The sequence below is a fragment of the Lathyrus oleraceus genome, chromosome 6 (assembly GCF_024323335.1).
Source record: "Lathyrus oleraceus cultivar Zhongwan6 chromosome 6, CAAS_Psat_ZW6_1.0, whole genome shotgun sequence".
Lineage (NCBI taxonomy): Eukaryota > Viridiplantae > Streptophyta > Magnoliopsida > Fabales > Fabaceae > Lathyrus > Lathyrus oleraceus.
The window spans coordinates 400,719,204-400,744,642 of NC_066584.1; the positions used below are offsets into that span (position 1 = coordinate 400,719,204).

At 35.5% G+C, this 25,439-nt stretch overlaps 2 protein-coding genes and 2 long non-coding RNA genes across 9 annotated transcripts in view; 2 read left to right on the plus strand and 2 right to left on the minus strand.

The window, feature by feature from the left end:
* The first annotated feature begins 316 nt into the window (after positions 1 to 316).
* The window catches only part of LOC127097882 (uncharacterized protein At4g29660), a 97,958-nt gene continuing 72,835 nt past the window's right edge, over positions 317 to 25,439 (plus strand). Inside the window, exon 1 of the mRNA XM_051036372.1 lies at positions 317 to 615. Within this exon, the coding sequence (XP_050892329.1) occupies positions 433 to 615 (183 nt within the window). The 5' untranslated portion in view covers positions 317 to 432. The remainder of the gene's footprint in view (positions 616 to 25,439) is intronic.
* On the minus strand, positions 5,404 to 8,742 carry LOC127097881 (uncharacterized protein At4g29660). The gene is made up of 2 exons (XM_051036371.1): positions 7,553 to 8,742; positions 5,404 to 5,689 (listed from the first exon to the last, which is right to left on the minus strand). Exons 1-2 carry the CDS (start codon positions 7,733 to 7,735, stop codon positions 5,582 to 5,584), a joined length of 291 nt encoding a protein of 96 aa, XP_050892328.1. The 5' UTR covers positions 7,736 to 8,742; the 3' UTR covers positions 5,404 to 5,581.
* On the plus strand, positions 8,616 to 10,322 carry LOC127097884 (uncharacterized). The gene is made up of 2 exons (XR_007793227.1): positions 8,616 to 8,829; positions 9,985 to 10,322. It is a non-coding gene; the product is annotated as an uncharacterized LOC127097884 (long non-coding RNA).
* On the minus strand, positions 12,426 to 15,213 carry LOC127097883 (uncharacterized). 6 transcript variants are annotated; one of them, XR_007793226.1, is made up of 7 exons: positions 14,380 to 15,213; positions 14,206 to 14,305; positions 13,878 to 14,124; positions 13,450 to 13,552; positions 13,171 to 13,337; positions 12,761 to 13,019; positions 12,426 to 12,676 (listed from the first exon to the last, which is right to left on the minus strand). It is a non-coding gene; the product is annotated as an uncharacterized LOC127097883 (long non-coding RNA). The 6 variants fall into 6 exon arrangements; XR_007793224.1 differs by having other exon boundaries at positions 13,641 to 14,124; XR_007793225.1 differs by having other exon boundaries at positions 13,171 to 13,552.

A 25,439-nucleotide genomic window follows, 5' to 3' on the forward strand; every position in this document is an offset into this window, starting at 1 on the left:
AATTGGATTAGAACATTTTAATAATGTTGTTAACGAGATCTTTGGATCTAGTACATTTGCTTTAACTAATATGAAGAAGAATCAATTCAAGAATAAAACATAAAAACAACAAGGTAATACATAGCTCAACATACATATGTTTTACTCTTCGAGTGATACTATCTCATAGAATATGTATATATCTTAATGTTGTTCATAATTGGGAGATATTATGAAATTTGAAGAAAAAATATTCTACCAAAATTAAGCACACATGTATAATTAACAAAGGAGAGAAAATAACGACTATCTAATATTTGTAAAATCATTCTACGGTTCTCCGTTCCGCCGCAACCAACCGCTTTCTTTCCGATCGAGCCCAAATACGCCACGCTGTTCATCTCATTCTGAGTTTTCACTCTTCTTATTAGATTCTGAATTCATAATTTTTCAATGGCGAGTTATATATGGAGAAAATATGCAGATTATTTGTACACAAAATGGGAGAAAACCTTTCTATGGGACATGGTTGAACCTTACAAAAGACCTAAATCATTCACTCCCGTTGTTGTTACTTATGTCGCCGCTTTCTATACCGGAGTCATCGGTGCCGCCGTCACTGAACAACTCTACAAGGTTCTTTTTCCATTTCAATTTTCTCTTTCTTTTTTTCGTTATTATTTTGTTTAATGCTATTTATTCGTACCAATTAAAATCGCCATTTCCCATGAAATTGTAGAGGTAGAGTATTTAGACACTAGAGTTTGAGAATAGAGAGAAAAAAGATTGCAGTTTTGAATTTTGTTGAGCGGGTTGGATTTGTTTATTTGAGGGAATTTAGTGTTCAATTGAGATTTAGGGCTACTTTAATTTAATTTAATTTTTTCTTTAAATTATTACCTGTGTCGACTTGTCACTATCGGTTGTGTGGTTCAACATTCCTCTTTTGATTGAATTTTACTCATGGTTAAATTCCGAAACACTTGACTAACATGTTTGCTCATAAGACATATCAAAATATGGATTTTGATAGGTGTAAACTTGCAATTGCAATGTAGAATGTAGATTCCGAATGGAAATACAAGGTTTCGGTTATATGTTGTTTCATTGAGTTTATATTTAGGTGTTGAGATTTGAGATTAACCTCTTATACTTTGTAGTGCTAGACTAAGTTTCAAGACATTTGTACTCAGATTATATGGCATTGTTATCTAACTACCCATGATAGTTGGGTAACATTGATCTGGTGCACCTTTAGGGAAGTTGTATCTTCTAGACAATGTCAAACAACTGTCTTTGAATGACTCGAATTCAAGTGGGTTGGAAGTTGACCCATACCGAAATACTAGCCCCCAAGTCTGAATCGGTGAAGTTAGGGCATGACTTTGTAGACAAACATCTCCAAACAAGGTCAATTCTTCAATGTTGATTGTAATAGTTAAGGCCTTCGGGAGGGGGTGGATATGTGCTTTGAACACCAGGCTCTTATACTTGAAGTTTTCTTTGAGGAATTATTTTAGAGTTCAGATAGACTTTTAAATCACTGTTGTTATGGTCATTGCCAGAATATGACTTGGTCTTCCTTAATTATTTCACGTAGGCATTATCTTTAATGGATCAAGGCCTGCGAGTAGGCGTGATATGATTATTCACACGGAGACCATATAACTTGGATTATGACTAGAACATGGAAGAAGACTATCTTCTAGTGATGTAAGATCCAAGCATTTGTTTCTTAAAGTTATCTTGGATTCCTTGTTCTCTAGTTGTTAGATCTCCAACATCTTCGTTTTCTTGAACTTCATTATGCATGTGTTGCCGTCCCATGAAAAAAAAATGTGTGATTGTGGACAGACTCTCCAAATATTGTCATTTTTATCAACCACGATAGCTTCACTCTTTCTGACTGAAGTTTATGAATTTCATGGCACGCCACAAACTATTGTTAGCGATTGGGTCCATTTATTCATCGGTTAAAAAGGAGTTGTTGGCCTACAATAGCGCCTACCATCCAGAAACTAACGGGGAGGCAATACTGGAGACATATCTCAGATGCTTTCAAAGTCATACTCCATGATGTGGGTGAATTTCCTAGCTCTTGCATAGTATTGGCACAATACGGCATAATAATTTTCAATACAGATGACCCACATTGAGGCCCTCTATGGTCGCACCCCACCTTCCATTTGATCCTACACTTCCAGTGACACTAGAGTTGACAACAAGTTCTCTTACTACTAAAGTCAAATTTGGCCAAAACTCATGTGCATGCGTTCTTTGGCAGATGCACACCTACAGGATCATCAATTTGTAGTAGGGGATTGGGTTTGGCTAAAGCTGAATCCATATTGTTAAACCACACTTTCTGCATGTTTCTATTCCAAGCTTGCCAAGCAATTCTTTGTTAAAATTAATTTAATTGCTTTTTAACAAAATAAACTAAATTTTCATTTTTTAGCCCATAAATTTAAGTGGAGGAGAGTGGCCATAGAGAACACACGACACTCTGATCCTACGGCTCTGTACCACCACAACCAACCGCTTTCTTTCCGATCGAATCCAAATCCACGATTGTTCATCTCTCTCTGAGTTTACACTCTTCTCATTAGATTCTGAATTCATAATTTGTTGAAATGGCGAGCTATGTATTGAGAAAATATGTAGATTATTTATACACAAAATGGGAGAAAACCTTTCTACGGGACATGGTTGAACCTTACACAAGACCTAAATCATTCACTCCCGTTGTTGTTACTTATATCGCTGCTTTCTATACCGGAGTCATCGGTGCCACCATCACTGAACAACTCTAGGTTCTTTTCCATTTCCATTTCGTTTTTCTTTTTTTTAATATCATTATTCCGTTTAATGGTATTTATTCGTACTAATTAAAATCGCTAATTCCCATGAAATTGTAGAGGTAGAGTACTTTGACACTAGAAATTGAGAATAGAGAAAAAAAAGACCGCAGTTTTGAATTATGTTGAGCGATTTGGATTTGTGTATTTGAGGGAATTCCCTTATAGAGAACCGTATGGAAACACAACACAGACACTGATACGTCGACACTGTTTACGTTGTAGTACTCTAAGAATATACAAGTTCATTATGTTGTGGAACATAAAGAGGTGTCATGGGGGGACTTTATCTGCTGTTGGGAAGGGTGCTACTCCATTCTCTGTGTGAAAGGTCTAAATCTAAAATGTGCAGAGAGGGAATGACATACTTGTAATCTGCAATGCGAAAACAGAACTGTAAATGATTCAATGAACCTCACCTCTTTTTTTCTTTCTTGTTTGTGAATTTGAGCATTTTTTAGCATCTTGGTTTGCATATGCCTGTTCCCCAACGTGAGATGTAAAGGATTAGGGATTAGAGGGATTCATGTTTTATTTCTTTTGGTATCTGAAGAGTTGTATATCATTCTACATTTTTAGACTAGTAGTATTATCTGTTTTGGACTTATTTCTGAAGTGCAACATGTAATCCACATTACCAATAAATGACACTGTTTAGTTTGTTTATAATGCTTGTTTAACTGTGTTATCTGCTTCCGTACGGTTCATCATTATAAACAAGCAACCAAACAAAATAGGGATGAGGAGAAAATAATTCAGACTGTTTGTATTCTTCTATGCTCGTACTCTATTCGAAAATAGGTTTGTGTGTAAAATGTTTCGTGTTCTTGCTTCAAGTTAATTATTGTCGGTTAATGATAAAAGTTACTATGCACCTTTTCATTGCTAGTTCTCTATTGTATGTTTGCTTATAGTCTACTAGTATAGAAATTGGAAAGGCTAAAATCTCATTCAAAAGGAAAAAAATTTCACTTTTTGGTTTTGAGCCTTTTTGTTTACCTTGCTTTTTATCACCTTGTGACAAAGAGAATTTATGTTTGAAAGTTAAATGGTGTAACCATCAATTGCTGATTATCTTTTATCAAAATCATGTTGGTGTGAAATTCTGATCTTTATTATCACGGTTAAAACGATGATCGTGGTAAAATTGGTGTTATGAAATGTCTATTTTGTAGCCGTGAAAATTGAAATAAAAAAATTGTATTTAATTTAAACATCAAGGTTAGAACCGTGGAAGCTCTTAAATCTGAATATATATATGAAACAAAGGAAGAAAAATAAAATGAACTTTATGAAAGAAAAAAAAGTGGAAGCTAAGAAAATGGGTTACCAACTTACCATCATAGTGTTCGACTTGTTTAGTGAACTTGGCGATGTAGACGAAGTTTTCACGTTCTTTGTAGAAGACTGTGAAAAAAGATTTTCTAAAATCGAAAACAACAATTTACAAATCTTAAAAAGTTTCAAATTTGACAAAGGGCGTAAATATGAAAAATAGAGAAAGGAAAGGGATTAGAGTATGAAAAGTACATTTTTCTGTGCAACTAAAGGATGGGGAGCACTGAATGATAAGCAAGGGAAGATAAGTAAAAAAATTGGAAATGTAAAGAGTAAAGAAGATGAGAATAAATAGAGTGTGAAAGGAAGAAGAAAAAGTTTGGTCTTCAAATACCTTGAAAGAAGCATTTGAGACTATCAGTATTAATTAGTAGAAATGGATGAAAAATTATAATTAAGATTATGAAATTAGTTCCCAACAAGTTCTATCAAATGTTAAACGGTAATTTTGATAGTAGTTTATTTTTAAAATAGATGAACTTTTTTATTTTATTTTGACACTTAGGTAACACCCTTTGTGTGTAAATAAATATTTTTTCAACTTTTGTAAATCCACAAAGTGTTTCGCCATATCATTAATTAATTAATTAATTTTATCATCAAGTAATTAATTTTTAAAAAAAATCATGTTTCATACAAATCCAGAAGAAAAAAACTCATAAACCCAATCTTTATATCTCTAATCTTCATACAAACCTAGAAAAAAAATTCATAAATCCTAGAAAAAAATTCCATAATTCATAAATCCTACGAAAAACTTCCATTGCATATGATACAAAATCATAATCTACTATGGTGCCAGAAAAAACTTAGAAATAGTTTTAATGATAAATTCAAACCCAAAAATAACAAATTCAAATCAAATAACACAACTAAAAAACAAAATTCTAACCAAGAAACAAAATCAACCCAAAAAATTCAAATAAAAAAGACATTTCCCTCAAAATTACATAAGAATATTATCATCTCCTCATCTTCAACAAATAGAAAAACCTGTCGCAAAACACTGATGGCATTAACTCTAAACATCATCACAAGAACAAACACAATAGCAATAGTTGTATTCTGCAGAACAAGTATTGAATCAGCAGTGGGAATAGGAAGGAGAATGGGGTTTCTGTTGTCGAATGTCCATTACAAACAATACCCATTAATCGATGGGTGAAGTCTCGCTCAGTCCGAGACCCACGTGATGTATCAATGGCAGAGCATACAAAACAACTTCATGTATATTGGAATAAAATCATTTTATTTTCCAGCAAAGTCATGAGCCAGGAGAAGAGAAAACACGCTCTGGATTACATATGCAGTAGTGCATTTTCATTGACACCAAACAGTCCTTAATTATAAACAGTACTAAGATACGGTGAATCGGAGCTAAGCATGAAACATGCCTCAAGAACTTTTTACTCATATATGGGAATCTCACCCCCCATTACCCTCCACGGACCACCATAAAACTTTGGTTTCATGAGAGGAACTGCTTTCCCAGGGTGCTCTTCCCAGTACTTTTCCTGTGATAAAGCAAGATTCATTATAAAGATCAGAATTTCACACCAACATGATTTTGATAAAAGATAATCAGCAATTGATGGTTACACCATTTAACTTTCAAACATAAATTCTCTTTGTCACAAGGTGATAAAAAGCAAGGTAAACAAAAAGGCTCAAAACCAAAAAGTGAAAATGTTTTCCCTTTGAATGAGATTTTAGCCTTTCCAATTTCTATACTAGTAGACTATAAGCAAATATACAATAGAGAACTAGCAATGAAAAGGTGCATAGTAATTTTTATCATTAACCGACAATAATTAACTTGAAGCAAGAACCCGGAACATTTTACACACAAACCTATTTTCAAATAGAGTACGAGCATAGAAGAATACAAACAGTCTAAATTATTTTCTCCTCATCCCTATTTTGTTTGGTTGCTTGTTTATAATGATGAACCGTACGGAAGCAGATAACACAGTTAAACAAGCATTATAAACAAACTAAACAGTGTCATTTATTGGTAATGTGGATTACATGTTGCACTTCAGAAATAAGTCCAAAACAGATAATACTACTAGTCTAAAAATGTAGAATGATACACAACTCTTCAGATACCAAAAGAAATAAAACATGAATCCCTCTAATCCCTAATCCTTTACATCTCACGTTGGGGAACAAGCATGTGCAACCCAAGATGCTAAAAAATGCTCAAATTCACAAACAAGAAAGAAAAAAAGAGGTGAGGTTCATTGAATCATTTACAGTTCTGTTTTCGCATTGCAGATTACAAGTATGTCATTCCCTCTCTGCACATTTTAGATTTAGACCTTTCACAGAGAATGGAGTAGCACCCTTCCCAACAGCAGATAAAGTCCCCCCATGACACCTCTTTATGTTCCACGACATAATGAACTTGTATATTCTTAGAGTACTACAACGTAAATAGTGTCGACGTATCAGTGTCTGTGTTGTGTTTCCATACGGTTCTCTATAAGGGAATTCCCTCAAATACACAAATCCATATCGCTCAACATAATTCAAAACTGCGGTCTTTTTTTTCTCTATTCTCAATTTCTAGTGTCAAAGTACTCTACCTCTACAATTTCATGGGAATTAGCGATTTTAATTAGTACGAATAAATACCATTAAACAGAATAATGATATTAAAAAAAAAGAAAAACGAAATGGAAATGGAAAAAGAACCTAGAGTTGTTCAGTGATGGTGGCACCGATGACTCCGGTATAGAAAGCGGCGATATAAGTAACAACAACGAGAGTGAATGATTTAGGTCTTGTGTAAGGTTCAACCATGTCCCGTAGAAAGGTTTTCTCCCATTTTATGTATAAATAATCTACATATTTTCTCAATACATAGCTCGCCATTTCAACAAATTATGAATTCAGAATCTAATGAGAAGAGTGTAAACTCAGAGAGAGATGAACAATCGTGGATTTGGATTCGATCGGAAAGAAAACGGTTGGTCGTGGTGGTACAGAGTCGTAGGATCAGAGTGTCGTGTGTTCTCTATGGCCACTCTCCTCCACTTAAATTTATGGGCTAAAAAATGAAAATTTAGTTTATTTTATTAAAAAGCAATTAAATTAATTTTAACAAAAAATTGCTTGGCAAGCTTGGAATAGAAACATGCAGAAAGTGTGGTTTAACAATATGGAATCAGCTTTAGCCAAACCCAATCCCCTACTACAAATCCAACTCGCTCAACAAAATTCAAAACTGCAATCTTTTTTCTCTCTATTCTCAAACTCTAGTGTCTAAATACTCTACCTCTACAATTTCATGGGAAATGGCGATTTTAATTGGTACGAATAAATAGCATTAAACAGAATAATAACGAAAGAGAAAATTGAAATGGAAAAAGAACCTTGTAGAGTTGTTCAGTGACGGCGGCGCCGATGACTCCGGTATAGAAAGCGGCGACATAAGTAACAACAACGGGAGTGAATGATTTAGGTCTTCTGTAAGATTCAACCATGTCCCATAGAAAGGTTTTCTCCCATTTTGTGTACAAATAATCTGCATATTTTCTCCATACATAACTCGCCATTGAAAAATTATGAATTCAGAATCTAATAATAAGAGTGAAAACTCAGAAAGAGATGAACAGCGTGGCGTATTTGGGCTCGATCGGAAAGAAAGCGGTTGGTTGCGGCGGAACGGAGAACCGTAGAATCAGAGTGTCGTTATTTGGGCTCGATCGGAAAGAAAGCGGTTGGATCAAGAACGAGTTCGGCGTGGTTCTTGGGGCATGGCCGGCGATTCTGATTTCGTTTGCGTGATACTTGAGTGAACTGGCTGAACTCGCGTTTTTCTGGAGGCGTGCAGATGGATCTTGGTTCTTCATGGAACCTGGATTTGAGTTGGAGACTTGGGCCTTTGGCCCAAGCGATTTCAAACTCTACACCTCCCTCTGTCTTACATACCCCCAGATCCCGTTTGTTGAGATTTAGTCATTAGGTTTTGATATTTCTTTCTTGTGGATGTTTGTTGAGATTAATATGGTTAGATTTTGATTTTACCATGATTTCCCCATTAGGTTAATTCTCATTCAATTGGACTATTGTGTGATTGATTTGTATAATCATGTAGTTTAGATTCAATTCTTGAATTTGGATTGTGAATTTCACATTTGATTAATTTCGATTCTAATTCATGTTTAGGTATCCTTTTAATCCTTAGAATTAATGTTCACTTTAATTGTCTATTTAATCTATTAGTTGGGTTATGATCATTTTGAATAAATTGAACAAATTCACTTGAGTGTCGAAGCCATGTTCAAAGTACAAAACAACGACAACAAAATCTAGAAATCTGGTGGCGAAACTCAAATCGGCCAAAACCGGTTCTTACCCACAAAGACGTCAGCTCCTAATGCAACAAACTCGTGCAAGCAAACACTTGTGTTCGCGTCGTTGATGATGTTGATTCGTGATGAAAAACCTCGTGTTGGTGATGACCCCGTTTTTCAGATCGTGTTTCTTTGAGGATGGACGATGAAGACAGAGCTTCACGTTCTTGATGATGAAGAATGGAGATAAGGTTCTGCGTGTTAGCGATTCATGTACGTTAGCAAAGAAGAGTGAAGATTGAAAGATAACCTTCTCTCCGCGTCGACTTCCAATGTTCTGGTGCGGTATTCAGGTTCTTGATCCTTCTCCCTTTCAATCTTCTTCTTCCCGATTCTGCTTTCTCTCAATATTGTGCATGTGTCTCTGTTTTATTTCTTCTGTTGTTTCCAATTCTTCTGTTTCCGTTGTGTGGTTTGAGGGGGCGAGAATGACCGGTGTTTGAAGGTAGTTGAGGGTTATCCTTTTGAGAAGTTGGCTCTTGAAGAGGGTTGTGAAGGAATGGTTGGAGGATGGTGCTTCGACGAGGGTGAAGAAGAGGGTGATGAGCTAGTTGGGTTGAAGAAGTCTGGAGATGATTCTGTTCTGTAGGGTTCAGGGTTAGTTATCAGTTCTGAATTCAGTTGGAGGTTTGTTGGATTCGGTTAGGATTAGTTTCCTACAAAATTTCGGTTAGAAATGGTTACAGTTTTGTCTAGCAGTTGGAGTCTGTTAAGTTGTTATGAGAATTTTCCGAGTTGGTTCAGAAGTTATGCCGTAAGTTTTTGAAGTTTGTTGAGATTGAAGTTAGAGAGTGAAGCTTGAAGCGGTTATTGGGCGTAAGCTGTTAGCAAGGTGATTGGAGGTTGTTAGCAGGGTATGAAGAGAAAACCAGTTAGTTGTTAGGAAAATGTCGGGTGAAGTGAATTGAGTTCTGATTTTTATTGAATTGGAAATGGGAAAAAAGTTATGTTCAATTGGTCATTGGAGAGTTAAAGGATTTGATGCAAGTTTTTAGAAATTGTTCTGTTACGATTCTGTTTTGGAATTTGTTACAGGTGGTTACAAGTTGTTATTTGAGTTATTTTCTGCTGTCAATTTTTTCCTGTTTGTAGTTAGTTCATTAAGATGGAATCCTATTGATATTGATGTGTTGACGCTGATATGCACTGGATGTTATAACAAATGTTTGGGATAGCTATGTTGATATGTGAACTATGAAGTGAATTCATGATGAATCTTGATTGTTAATGTTAATACTTGAAGTATGTTTGCATTGTTTTTTGTATTATGGTGTGAATGCGTATGGTTGAATGAAATTCTATTAGCATAATATGTTGGTTGAATGTTAGTTGGTAGGCTGAAGTGCTTGAAATGTTTTGATGAATGGGTTATGGCTTCATGATTTTGCTATGCTTGAAATGAAAAAAGAATAAATGATCTGAGTTCCATCTGTTTCTTGTTTGTGCAGGTTATATAGGTTGTCATTGTTTGGACCAATGCTATGGGATTGAGCTTGGAGTCATGCTTGGGAAAGGATGGTTATGGACCATTGCGTTGACTTGCTTGGATTAGATTTCTACGGAATGCTACGGCCTTGTGGGACATTATTGTAACGACTTATGTCATGAATTTGAAATGATTGTAAAGTTGGAAATGAATGTAAATGTATGTATTTAAATGGAATGAATGGTTGTAAAAGTTCGTTGGAAATGAATATGAAATTAGGTAATGGCCTATGTTGTAACTTTGAAATTGAAATATTGTAATTGGAATGTTAATGAATGAAAGTTATTATGGTATTTTGAATGGTGCCATTGAACATGAAATGGTTTATGGTTATGGGTATGTTTAGAAATGGTTGTAGCATGAATTTGTGGCTTATGGAAATGTAATGTATGGTTAAGCTTGACATATTGTAATGAAGTTTATTGGTGAATGGATTTGAAAATAAGTGTAAGGTTGAATTGATTTAGGTTCATAGAATTGTGAATGTGAATTGAATGGTAACATGTATTAAAGAGTGGTTCTAAAGGTTTTTAGACATTTGAATACGAATGATATTTGTTGATGCATGAAATGATTATCTTCATGAAAACACGAACATGAAGTGTAATTTGGAAATGGTTTAGGTCTTGATTGTATAAAAGTGGAAAAATGGTTTAAAACTACTATGGTTTAAACATGGTCAAAAATGAACATGAACACGATAAAAGAATGGACTTTGTAATGAACATGGTTAAAAGTGAACATGAAAATGAGTTAGGACTTGGAAAGTGACATTGGTTACATGGTTGACTTTGGTCAAAGTCGATGAAAAAGTCAACTGTTGACCAAAGTCAACATAACTAGAATTGTAGTTTTTTCTTCATGTAATGAATGGTATTGATTCCTTGAATGATCTTGTATGATTTGATATTGTAATGAACTTGAACATTATAACTCATGAACATGTTTGAAATTAAATTGAAATGAAACAACTTGACATGACTTGAAATGAACATGATTTAAGTATGAATGGAATCCACAGATGGAACCAACTTGGCAAGAATTGAATATGACTTAACAATGGATTGAACCAAAGTTTGTGAGGGATTGGAATCGAAGCACGGATCCATGAATGAACCATTAAAAGCAAATCAAAGTACATAACAATGACTGAAAAGATCAATGACAAGCATGACCAAGCATGGCCCCGAAACCAGGGCATAACAACAGGTGAAATGAATAATGACCCAATGCAAATAGGCTAAGCAAAGCAATGATTATAGATAGGCGTGAGGATGACTAGGTGACATGTCAATAGGAACAAACCAAAGGATACAAATACATGATGAACGGGTGGGATCAACACCAAGGAACCAACAAGAACCAACAAGAATGGCCATGAACAAAAGGTTGCGGGATGGATTGATTAAATGGGGGTCCCAAGATTAGGGATTTGCTACACCAAGAAGTCAAAGTTGAATCACCAATGCTAATAACATGCATAAGCCTCGAGAGCTACCTCCAATTAGGGTTTGATTGTCACCTTTAGTTGCAGAGAAACCCTAGATTCCACTAGGTCCAAGCACAAAGCTTTGAATCCACGATATTTAACCTCTTGTATGAGACCAATGACTATGCAGGTGAATTGAAATGTATGTAAGGTTGTGCATATGATTAGGGTTAGTGACCTAGATGAAATTTGTGAAGGGTAGGATTAATTTTAGGGTATGACAGGACTTTTAGGGGGTGGTGTCATACCCCAATTTTGTCCCGTTTTATTTTTCTCATGGATGCCACAACACATGCATTTCTAGTCATCATAACTTTAATTCCCTTATCTCTTCGCATTTTGGAATTTTACCAGTTTGCACCTGGGGTTTAGGGTTCACCAAGATCTTCTAAGTGAAAGTCTCATTGCACGTTCCCTTAGTGATCACATGAGTGTGTACTTGGCTGAAGTTTGATATCAAGTACATTGATTGATTATTCGGTGGAAACCTTTTCATTTGTCCCCGTGATTTCATGGACTAAAGGTCATCTAAAAACATGGTATAATTCATAATGGCAGAGTGTAAATACAAGTCTAGTTGGTTGGCATCATTTATAAGTTTCATCGGTTTTTTTGTTTTCTTCTTTCGTTAACATCTCATTTTTGAAGCATTCCATATTTGAATTAAAATTTTTCCCACTTAAGTAGACCAAGGTCAATAAGCTGATGATGAATTATTTAAGATAGATTCATGGCATTCCGTTTACATCCGTCCTGTTTAAAGTCATTTGAGAAGGAACATGAAAAGTTTATTAGTTTATGGATAAGAGTCCATTTTTTCAGTAAATAATCCAGGAATAATAACGGGGCCAGTCCGTATAATCTCATGCATCGTGAATCATTTACTTTGGTTTTCATAAATAAACTCTGATTAATAACCGTATTTGTTCCAATTCCATTATGAGAAAGCATAACATATTTCATCATTTACATGGAATTCACTGTATCTATTACCACAGAGCCAAATGAAAGAAATACACTTCAAAAAAAAATCTAATAAGCATCAAGCCATGTCCAGATAAGCACAGCAGTCTACATCACCATCCAAGCCAAATGCATTATACTTGCAGCACGCCAAATACCAATATGCATTATCCATGGCCTTCCACAACGTAAATCCCATGTCCTGCAAAACGATGATCGTCAAACTGCAGCATGAGCAACATATTCAGCTAGTATCAAACCAAACCTACAAACGCACGCCAAATACCTGCAGTTTCATAAAAGGAAGCTAATAAGGACAAATACATAACTCCGTGTACTAACATCGAATGTTGTTTTTCTGCATTATGAGCATCCTGCAGAATCCCATACGGTAAAGTATCTGGCAGTGTTATTCCTAGTTTGGAAAATGACAGTTCACAATGACATGGCTTATTTAAGTCCCCATTAACTCCGGTCATTCGAGCTCGAGGTGTCAAGGAGATGGGATCTGTCTTAGTACACAGTCAAGCGGTCACAACGTGTCGCTGCAACATCACAATAACCAGCAATAATTAGTTGCAATGGCAATAAGCTTCGCACCAAATGTAGTGTCACCGTTAACAACAAGTTCAGCAATATGTATTAGCAGTAACAAACAATGCATTGAAGCCATTTCCGAGTGTGCAAGTCACTTACCATTTCTCTAACCGCATAACCAAACTGACATGTAGATAACCTGCAAGAAAAAACGAACCATTGGCATTATAAGATAACCATAAATCCATTACAGGAGCTCCCAAACGGCTATGCTGCATATTTTCCATAACCCTCTTGTAGCAGGAAACCAAACCATGTCGAAAAACCTGAGATGAACCATGACAGAAGCCTATTACCCAAACCACCAATTTGAATCGAATGAACATATGTTAGGATCATACAGACAAATACACGACGCAAATAAAAGTTAGGAAGAACCAGAGCAGGCAAGACGAATGTTCCTAACGAAGAAGCTTTCCACAGAGAAATCACAAACAGGATTGCCGAAATCACCCTGATGTATCAGTCAACAAGGACCATCCTGCATTGAGGCAAGAGTGAGTTACAAACAGAATTCTTTTAAAGAACAAAGCAAAGCCTTGTGAAGCTGACGAATACTAAACATCCACCATCGCTTTTACACTTCTCAGAGGCTCATACTCTCGTCTCTAAACAATTCGAAATGCAAGCCGAGTAGAGAACAGGGAGACTATGACAGGACACCACCAATAAAATATTACCCTGTCATATCAGTTTACCAAAACCGAATCTACAGATATACCATTTATGAAATAGGATACGTGAACAAAATAAAACACATAAGCAGATCCACATACAAAGGATAAATTTGAACGATGAGGTCATACCAAAAGGGGGACCACCTGAGTTTCGAATGAATCCAAATACATCACTACGGACAAAAGGCAAAAGTGGATAGGTTTTCAATGAATAGAGGATTTACAATCGGTCCCCACAAAATCGAGGAAAGATTGCATTATTAACAGATTGATTTTGCAAACCTCTGCCAGCTCATGATTTGGAGATGAACGGTTTTCGTCCTATATAAGGAGCACATCAATCACTGAAAAAGGGAGGATTTCCGGTACCGTTACCCTGCGTGAAACCCAGCAAACTCGTGACGGTAAGCAAGCCTACACGCGGATTATGGCAAATCAAAAGAGGAGACGCCGTTACCTTGAAGAAGACCATCTGAACACTGACTAAAGCTCCAGAGGTTGTTAAGATTGTTGGGGTTTTTTTACTTCGAATTTCCACAAACTTGAACAAAATCCCACTGCACAAAATAGATCAACGATAAATATACATACAAGTAGGACACGAAGAAAAGGAAGAATAACAGATGAATACTTGAATCAGAGCAAATCTCCTTGTTGTCGGTACTTCTTCACATCTACTCTTTTCTTGCTAAAACCTTTAACATAGTCGTAGTTGTGCAAGGTTGAGTTGATTTCGATTTCTACCATGGTGTTTAATGACTTGATAATTGTTGTGCGAGTGCATATCCCGATTGTTGTTTAGGTTATTTTCCTGAACTCTTTGCATTTTAGGTTTATCGGTCTGTGTACGATTTGGTTGAGTTGTTTTAATTTGGGGAAATAGGGTATGATCGGTGGCCGCTGAGGCATGTTTGGCTTTGAAGCTCATAGGTGAATGAGACTGTTGTTTTTTTTAGGATCGTGCTTAGAAATGTGTTGGTGTTGTTTTGGAGAGTAGAGACGAGGGCTTTGATTGAGGAGAAGATAGGGAGAGAAAAGCGTGCAGGTGATTATGGGGCAGTTTGTTTTGGTTTTTTTTAAAAATGATTTTTATGGTGTTATATATTTTAGTGTAAAAAAAATATACAAAGAAATTTTTTATAAAAGCTTCAAATGAAAATTTTATTTAAATAGTTATTCTTAAAATGTTATTTCAGATACTTTATTATTTTATCGAAACTTTTTTTGGATATCAAAATTTTAAAAAATCACTTAATTTTGAAGATATTTCAAATAATTTTTTTTAAAAATCATTTTTGAGATACAATTTTTTTTTTAAAATTGTGATTTTGACTATGTTTTGATCTTCAATAATATATATTTATGTTAACAATGAACAATTCAATCTTTTAATATATAAAAAATAAATTTAGAAAAACTTGTAATATTTTGAAAAACATTTTTGTAAAATCCATTTTCAAAAACACAAAGAAAAAATTCATTTTTTTAAAGTTAAAATAAACTGACCCTATATCAGCCTTGGTTCAGGCGTAATTAATGATAATAAATAATACGATAAATAGAAAGACGTTTGGCTTGGTACATGTTGGGTTCTGGGTATTATTTTAATTGAAAGTGGAATTGATTAGCATTGATGGAGATAAGTGATGATATTTCGAATACTGCATTTGTTCTTTCTCTATCGTTTCCCTAAGTGCCCCATGGCTACTTGCTTGATTCACTGCCACATTTCTCCGAGGAAAAGCTGAAAGCCATTTACGGACGCACACCTAGGGTAGCTGTACAGCTGCCCATTCAATTATTACTATGTTGTTGAACTGGGTACTTAGGAGAGGATTGTGAACTTTAGGGCCTGCTTCGTTTCCTATTGTTTTTTTTTGGGTTTTCACCTTTTTATTTCTCACACTCTGCTTTATATTGTTTGATTTATTTACTTCTTATTAAATATTGAGACAATAACTATTAGTAGTAATAGTAGAAATACTTATTAACCTAATTTGGATTATTACTTCAATTCGCATTTTATTTATTTATTTCATTTATGCATCATAATAAAATAGGACAATAATTGCTAAGGTTAGCAAATGATCCATATTCCTAAGATGAATCTAGTCTTGGTCCAACACCAAGCAACTTTTCTCGAATCCTTTCACATCAAAATACAGAATATCTAATCAATTTACTCCTTCATTTTTAAATCATTTTTTTGGATGAAAAGGAGAATAGTGAGTCTCCGCTTCACTATCTCTCGACTATTCGAATAATTGACGTACGCCATATTGCTCGGATTTTTGTCATTCAATTAAAACCCTAAAAACTCTATAAAATTAAAATCACTTCCTCAAGTTAATTATAAATCCTAAAAGTTTCATTATCTAAACTAATTTTGAATGAAAAGGGGATTAGTAAGCCTTCGCTTCACTATCTCTCGACTATTCGAATAATTGGCGTACGCCATATTGCTCGGATTTTCGTCATTCAATTAAAATCCTAAAAACTCTATAAAATTAAAATCACTACCTCAAATTAATTATAAATCCCAAAAGCTTTATTTTAATAATTAATTTTGAATGAAAAGGAGAATAGTAAGCCTCCGCTTCACTATCTCTCGACTATTCGAATAATTGGCGTACGCCATATTGCTCGGATTTTCGTCATTCAATTAAAACCCTAATAATCATACAAAATACAAATCATCTTTCTAAATTAAGGTAATACTCAAAATATATTCTTTTATAAACTTGGGATGAAAAAGAATATAGGAAGCGTACGCTTCGCTATTTCTCAATTTCTCGAATAATGGCGTACGCCATATTGCTCGAGTTCTTGTCGTCCGATTAAAACATCAAATCATAACATTCCGAATCATTTCTTTTAAATCAACTACAAATTCCAAAATCTTCTAAGTCTAAATTTCCGATAATTAAGGATAGGAGGTGTTCGCCTCATTATCTTTCGATTATTCGAATAATTGGCGTACGCCACATTGCTCGAATCTTCGTCATCAAAATTAAAACACGATCGAGTACATTCAAATCATCTTTTATATCAAATACAACATTTAAAAACATTTCTTTTTAAATTAAACTTCGGATGATAAAAGATGGGAGGCGTTCGCCTCACCATCTCTCGATTGTTTGAATAATTGGCGCTCGCCATATTGCACGAATCATCGACTTCCGATTAATACATTCTAAATAAACTTGGATAAAGGAATAAGTGGCGTACGCCTTATTATTCCTTGAATAAGCAAGTAGGAGGCGTACGCCTCACTACCGTGCATATTCGACATCCGCAAACGAACTTTCAAAATAATTCAAACAAAAAGGGAGTAGAAGGCGTTCGCCTTATTATTCCTCGAAAGAATTGAACGATTGGTGTACACCACATTGCTCAATGTTTCTTCGTTCTTCAAAAACATCTCAAACAAATCAAACTAACTTCCCGCCCCCGTGCGATCGAAGCCAATCGACAAAAACACCCAAACACATCAAATCAACTTGTCACCCCCGCGTGACCAAAAAGAACACTGTTAATCCTTTCTAATGCGCACAATAAACCAGTGCTTAAGCCTCCCCCGATAGTAGACAAGCCAGCGTTTAGCTGTTAGAACGCTGACCTACACAGTCGTTCATCAAACAAAACAAACCAAATATTCGTAGTAGCCCGAACTACGAATGCTCTGATTTCCTTATTGCACCATAAGGATACGTAGGCAGAAGATTGTTGTATCTTCGCGAGCACACTAATAAAAAACCTCCCATTTTCCCTCCTGAGGTCTTCATCCATATCTATCATCAACTCTAATTACTCGAAGAAAGCAAATAATATTTAACTAACATTCAAATAGCAAATTAGACTAAAAGGTTCCCGTTGAGTACAACAGACGTGAGGGGTGCTAATACCTTCCCCTTGCGTAATCGACTCCCGAACCCGAATATGGTTGCGATGACCATTATTCTATTTTTCAAAGGTTTTATCGATATTTTCCTATTCTTTCATTGGGATAAATAAAGTTCAATGGCGACTCTGTTCGAACATAATTTTTTCCGCGTCCATCGCGAGGAATCGTATTTTTCGAGATGCGACAGGTGGGCGTTAGATGTCATTGGTGAGATTCAACCGACCTCATCGAAACAACAAAAGTTCATCCTAGTCGGGATAGACTAATTTACTAAGTGGATCGAAGTTGCCCCTCTGTTAAAAGTAGATTAGGGGGCGGTGATCGAGTTCATCCAGAAACATATTATATATCGATTCAGAATCCCATAAACCATTACCACAGATAAGGGTTCGATTTTTACGGGACAAAAGATGCAAGAGTTTGCCGCCGAAACGGGTTTCAGGTTAGTCACTTCCATACTTTATCATGCACAAGCAAATGGCCAGGTCGAAGCGGCCAACAAAGTAATAATAAGTCTAATTAGAAAACATGTTTCTAAAAAGCCAAAAAATTGGCACAAGACTTTGTACCAAACCATATGGGCTTGTCGAACGTCCCCAAAAGAGGCAAAAAATTCGACGCCTTTTCGACTAAGATTTAGGCACGATGGCATATTACCAGTAGAAATTTGTTTGCAGTCAGTCAGAGTGCAACACCAGAACTATCTTCAGTCGGAACGGTATTGGGAGATGATGTTTGATGAACTGGTTAATTTGGACGAAGAAAGATTGGTTGCGATGGAAACACTGGCACGACAGAAAGAACATGTGGCTTAAGTATACAATAGAAAGGTAAAAACAATAACCTTCGTGGTGGATGATTATGTTTGGAAAGTGATCTTGCCTATGGATCGAAGAGATCGAACTTAGGAAAATGGTCTCCAAAATGGGAGAGACCATTTCAGATAATTTGAACATTTACCAACAACGCTTATGAGATCCAAGAACTCAGTATGTATCAAAGGGTTTTGAGAGTAAATGGGAAATATATAATGAAATATAAACCTATGATACAAGAAATCCAAATCCAAACATGATGAAATTCATTAATTTTTTAAGTGGTCTAGAAAGGCGCTACAAAAATGGTCGATTGACCTTACAAGATGAAAACAAAAGAAAATCAGGTGGGAAATCTAGAATTGAAATCCTCAAAAGAGGTTATCTCGTGAACAATCCTATTTGTAAGACACCAATTTTGTCCCTAAGATCCCTCATGCTATCTCATCATATGCATTAGCTTTGGGATCACACCTTGGCATCCTCCGTACCCCGCATTCATTGGGTTTGCATTGGGAGAGGTCACCAAGCATATTTGATTGTATCATAATTTGTTTTCCATTGTTTACTAACCAAAATACCAAAAATATGTCAATGTGTAGTTTACTTCCTTTGTAGGTAGTGTGTGTGTTCCCTAAATACCCATGCCCCATCAAGCTCACATCTAGGGTTTGGGACCCTCAATACAAGGAGACTAATCAAGAGATGGTTCACATCGACTCTAGACATCATATATGGATCCCCATGGTCTTCACATATCATTTTTATCAAGAAATCATCAAGAGTTTGAAGCTTGTTTGCCTTGGAAGCCCTAATTCATCTAGGTATCTTGTGTGACTTCCTCAACAAGTTTCTTCCCCATTTGATCAAATATTGCAAGGGATACTTAATATTACATCATCTTATGCATATATGATCCTCCATGAGTCCAAGAGATCAAGATAATTTCAAGTTTTCGAGTTGGTTCATGGTGGTTGACCAGAGAAAGCCAACTGGTCAAAACTGGGGTTCCTTGGACCCTATCTCCTACAATTTTTGTCATATGAAAATGATCCAAAGAGAAAAACTACTCTTTATGACACTCCAAACAACTTTCATGTTGAATACAAGATCTAGTTTTTCTTTTAAGGTCATTTCTTATGGTGAAAGATTATATGTCATTTTGTTTGAACCCTAGTTAGGAGGTCAACTTCCAAGGACCATAACTTGCTCAATTTTTTATGAGATAAAAGACATTCAAGTTTCATGATCAAATTCAAGATGTCCTATTCAACTTTTATTCTTGGAATAAATTGAAATTCAATTTGCAAGGGCATGTGCCAAGAGGAATAATTATAGGTCATTTTGGGCCATTACCATTGAACAGGTGATTTTTCTCAACTTCTAGAATGCATAACTCCTTCATGCCAAATCCAAATGAGGTCAAATTTGTGACTAACTTGAATATATTTGAAAAAGATACAACTTTTATGACGGAACGTTTCCCATTTGAAGCCCATAGCAAAAGTTATTCAAGGTGGAAGAAGTGAACATTTGACTTGGTACTTAGAAAATTTTCAAATATGTTTGATTTCACAAACTTCCACCTCAAAATTCATAATGATCCAAGCTTCAAATGCAAAAGTGTTCAACATGAAAGTTTTTCTCCTTGGTCTCACCTTTTCACAAAGTCCAAGATCATCTCATTTGGCCAATAATTGGAGGACTTGCGCATGGTTTCTCTTCAAGGGTTAATTTGGATGAAATTCACATTCACATTTCAATTTCCATTGCATGATCACATGACATGCTTTCAGCATTGCATATGAAGAATTTTGGACCTGATTGCATCATTTCACGGGCCTATCACACGCCTATGCAAAGCATTCAAGAGAAATTGCTATTTTTGGCCAATTTTTGAAATATGTGGAAAGCAATTGCCTTGCCTATAAATAAGACCCTCATTGCTAGGAATTAAGGATACCTTGCCTAAGCTTTGAACCTGCAATCCAAACCCTCACCATTAGAGGACAATCTTGAAGGTTTTCTTTTGAAAATCGAGTTTCAAATCTCCTTCTGTTTTGAGATTGAAACTCCAAGAATCCAAGCCTTTCCTTGATCCAATTCAACTTCTACAAGCTTCTAAAGTCAAGCCAAGGCCAATTGGAAGCAAGATCAACCAAGTTTCAAGCTCCCTCGAAGGTGATTTTCCAGAATTTTCATCTCTTCGATTCTCTCTGAATTCCTCACTATTATTTGTGATTTTTGGTTGGCTGAGGTCCTACCAATGTAGGCAACAAGATTGAGTTTCTTTGAGGTAAAATTGAAGCAACTCAGTTCATGATCCTCAAAATTCAAATCCCTGTATATTTTTATATACTTGGAATTGGAGAAAATTGAGGTCAGATTTGTGATCCTGAGCATTTTCTCTTTGAAATAGTTTCCTTGTTTTTCATTTTCCATTGAGATGAAGTTGGACCAGTCCGGTGGAGGTCACTGGAGAGGATGACCGAAGCCCTAGCTCCGGTGGTGTGTTGGCACACCTCCTGGCCATCTCATCATGATTGGATGTTATAATCTAGACTATTGCTTTTGATTACTACGCGTACATCTCTTTGACTCAAGACCACCACGGAACACGCGCATGTGGCCATCAGATCTGCCACCTCAGCTAATGAGGGATAACTGATGGCCCTTGTTTTTTCTATTTTTATTTTTATTTCTGATTTTATGTTTAATCCTTTTATTTTGTTTAATTCATATTAATTTCATTTTTATAAAATATGGGACTTTCACCAAAAATCTTTAAATATTTTTATCTTACATTTTATGAATTAAAATTGTTTTTTGGATTGATTTTGATATTTTTCATGAATTAAATGTTTTTCTGCATATTTTTGATTGTTTAAAAATACTTCTGACTTTTCAAAAATCATGATTTTTTTTATCTAAGGTCCTTTAACCTTGTTTGACCTAGGATATATCTCTTGGCCATTTATTTGGTGTTTTGAAGAGATTTTAGGTTTTAACCAAATTAAAATGTATTTTAATTCATTTTTAAATTGATTTTTAATTGATTAAATGTGTAAAAATTATGTTGAGCCATTTTTATTGTCTTGTGATGTTTGAGTTTCTGTTTAGGCCTTGGTCAAGGTTGATTTGACTTTTGTTGGATCAAAACCATTGGATTTAGGGGATTGATGAAATGTACATTTCATCTCCCAAAATGAATGGATGGTTTTGATTTGATGAAATTTATCCCTTGGTCAATTTGTGTATCTATCTCCCCGTCCCTCTTCACCTTCATCCCTATTCTTCCCTCATTCCCTCATTTGACCAATGAAATCTCTAATGTCTTAAGGCTAATTGGTTCATCAATGACCTTGTGTCAGATGAATCAATACAAGTATGAATGAGATAGGTCCATCCCTCTTGATCTTCTCTTTTAGTGTGTGGTATATTTTAGGAGTTTGGTTCTTCATACCAAATCTCTAACATGCATTAACACCTAAATTTTTATTGTCCGGCCTCAGATAGTTGTGACTTTTACATACGTCCAATTACGATTGCTTAACGTAGATCTAAATTTGACCCTAAAGGCATATCATTCTAGTAAGTGAGATTGTAAGTCTCCCATTCTTCATGGTATTGTGTGGAAACTTGACCTTTTTTCCTTTCATGAGAGCTAGTGGCATACTTGTTGAATTATCCAAGTTGGAGCCCTTCTCATGGAAGATGTCTTGGTTTAAGGATTCATACTTGTGAAAGAATGGTTGAGCGTTCTCCAAAGAATGACTTAATCAATTAAAAAAAACCACTAACACTTGACTAACCATTGACTAACATTTGACTAATTCTTGTTAATATTGCTTTACTTTCAAGTCATTTACTTTATGCAATTTAAATTTTAGTCATTTATCATTCATTTCCATTTACATTCCATTTAACTTATTTATGTTTATGTCATTTTCACTTTGCTCATTTGAGCCATGTCTTATGATTATATATATTATTTGTGCATTTTGATTTTGTTTGTGGTCTTAGGACCTAAAAATACTTAATAATAACAAAAACCCTAAAAAATGTTTGGTGGACTGTTGATCTTGATCTGAACTATTGGACTTAGGATTAAGCAACATTCCCTGTGCAAAAAAGACTTTGCCAATGCCAACATTTTGAGATCAAGTTATTGTGAACTGAGCCTTCATCTGATGCAAGCCTTGGACTTTGTTTAAATTCATCTGCTACTTTGTCTTGGTGCTAATTGTTATTTTGATCTTGTGTCTGATGCTTTGTTCTGAGTTGATCAAGGAGTATATCATCTGATACATGAGAAGGCAAAGAAAACTACTAGCTATGGGGATTGCTTGCTTGGATGTGGCTATCTTTATTTGGTGCCTTGATCTTAATAGTGTTTGGATATTACTAATTGCTTGTTTATTATTGCTTGATTTAAAGTCCAAATGGAAAGTGGGTTTTCTATATGACATTCTTGTCTGTTGGATTGCATCCCATTGGTCAGATTTTTTTCAACTCTCAACTTTTAATTTTTATGCTTAGGATAGCCTCTTCATCTCCTCCCACTTCTTAAATTTCAAAATCTCTCCCCCTTTTCAAAAAACTTTCTTTGCTTGTGATTTCAAACTTAGACCTTATTTTAATAGAAACTTTGGCCTTATGCTAATGGATTTTCAAACTTTTTCTTAAATCAAATTTATAAATAAACTTAATCATATTGACTTAAATTTCAAAAGACAAAAAGAACTAACAACTCCATTCAAAATTTTGGGGCCTTTTGTGCCTATTTCTTATTAAACTTTTGTTAAAAGCAATTCACCAAATTTGAAATTGTTACCACGAACTACGAGGTTTTGATCCCTCATTTTTATGTTGGTACGTAGGCACAAGTCCGAAGGTCTTGTCAAACACATAAATATAATAAATGAATTCTTTTATCATCCCCACACTATATTTTTCTCAAACATCATTTATACCAAAAACACATACACATATAAAAAAGGGCTCCCTAGGAGTACCTAAGACACTTTGGGTGCTAACACCTTCCCTCTGTGTAACCAACCCCCTTATCTGTAATCTCTGGCATTTTATTAGTTTTGATTTGAAAACTTCTTATCTTTGGGTTTTGTTCGTACTTTTCCCTTTTCCTTTGGAAACAATAAATGTGCGGTGGCGAATCTAGTTTTATTGATGTTAAGCTTATCCATAACTTGATGGTCATGAATTTACCACTACATAAATTAAGTGGCAACTCTGCTGGGGAGTAGTCCTCAGTGGGTTTAGCCTACTTTTTTATGTGTATATATTTGTATATTTGATGTTTGTGCATTTGTTTGTGATATACTCTGTCTGTTGTGTATGGTGATCTCTGAGTGGTGAGGTAAGTTCTAACCCGAATTTGAGTGCAATTAAGATAAGAGGATGATATAGTCATGTTCAACTTGCGTGAAGTAGTCCTTAACAAGTTGGCTTGAGACCCATCTACTAAGTGGAGACCCTTTTGGAGTTACTAATGTCACACAAGTTATTTGTGGTTAGGCATTACTTTCTCTAATTTGGGGTCCGAGAAGCTGAGGACAGTAGAACATTTAACCCAACTTTGGCCTATTTAGGATGTAGTGCGGAGGCTGTTCAGGTGTAGACCTGATAATAGTTGTTACACGATACTACACTCAGACGAGTTTCTCTTGAGAATATTATGGGTTGATGAGTCAGTCATCCTAACATATAATATCCGATAGATGGGATTAAGACTCTCGGAACTTCTTAGAACATGATCTATAAGTTTTTATCCTTAGTGCACTTCTTTGGGATGGTTCTTAACCTGACTCCATGCTCGTGACTCACAACAAACCCTTTGGTGGTTGATCCGATCAAGTCTTGTCAATATCAATGGAACTTGGGTGTTGATAAGGTGAAAACCATAATCCACCAAAATGGATGATTAATATTGATGATGACTGGATCCATCCCTTGACCTTTGTTTGTGTTTGCCTTGTGTGTAATCCCTTGTTTGTGATTATTGCATTCATGCATACATGCACATTATAACATTCATCATAGAAAAATAAATTTCAAGGAACTGAGGTCTTGTTTGCAAATATTTTCATACCTTGGATTATGGACAAAGGAACACTAAGAACTAAAATTTCAGATGTCCTGATTTGAAAGAGCTAGGGAAGTCATCATTCTTTGTATTAGATCCCTTGGACTTCAAGCAAAGTCATGGGAAACTTTTGACTGTGTTATCTACTGATGTGGTTGAAGGACTTCTGAGTGTTTTGGTTCAGTTCTATGACCCTCTCTACCGGTGCTTCACTTTTCCTGATTATCAGCTTGTTCCTACGTTAGAGAAGTATGCCCATCTCTTGGGAATACCTGTATCTGACAAGGTACCTTTTAGTGGATTGGAGGAGATTCCCAGATCTTATATCATAACTGAAGCTCTACATCTGAAGAAATCTGAGGTTGATACTCATTTAGTGAAGAAATGAGGTATTCTTGGGTTGACTTCTGAGTTCCTCATTGGTAAAGCTATTGTATTTGCTCAAGTCGGTAGTATAAATGCTTTTGAAGTCATCTTTGTATTGCTCATCTATGGTTTAGCTTTGTTCCCTAACATTGACGGTTTTGTTGATGTTAACGCCATTAGAATCTTCTTAATTAGGAATCTTGTTCCTACTATGTTGGGTGACATGTATTTATCTTTGCATTTAAGGAACTCTAAAGGTGGTGGGACTATTGTGTGTTGCGTTCCTCTTTTGTACAAGTGGTTTATTTCGTACTTGCCTCAGACACCTGCTTTCTTGGAGAACAAGCAATGTCTACGGTGGTCTCAGAGACTTATGTCTCTCACTAATGATGATATTATTTGGTATGACTCTGCATTGAGTGATGTGGATATTGTTGATAGTTGTGGTGAATCCTCTAATATGCCTCTATTGGTACACAAGGAGGAATAAACTACAACCATGC

What these genes read in the sequence shown, in the direction of transcription:
- LOC127097881 (XM_051036371.1), bottom strand. Translation starts at nt 7,735, where the DNA reads ATGGCGAGTTATGTATGGAGAAAATATGCAGATTATTTGTACACAAAA. An exon ending in TCACTGAACAACTCTACAAG is followed by an intron (nt 5,690 to 7,552) that starts GTTCTTTTTCCA and finishes GCTTTATCACAG; the next exon opens with GAAAAGTACTGGGAAGAGCA.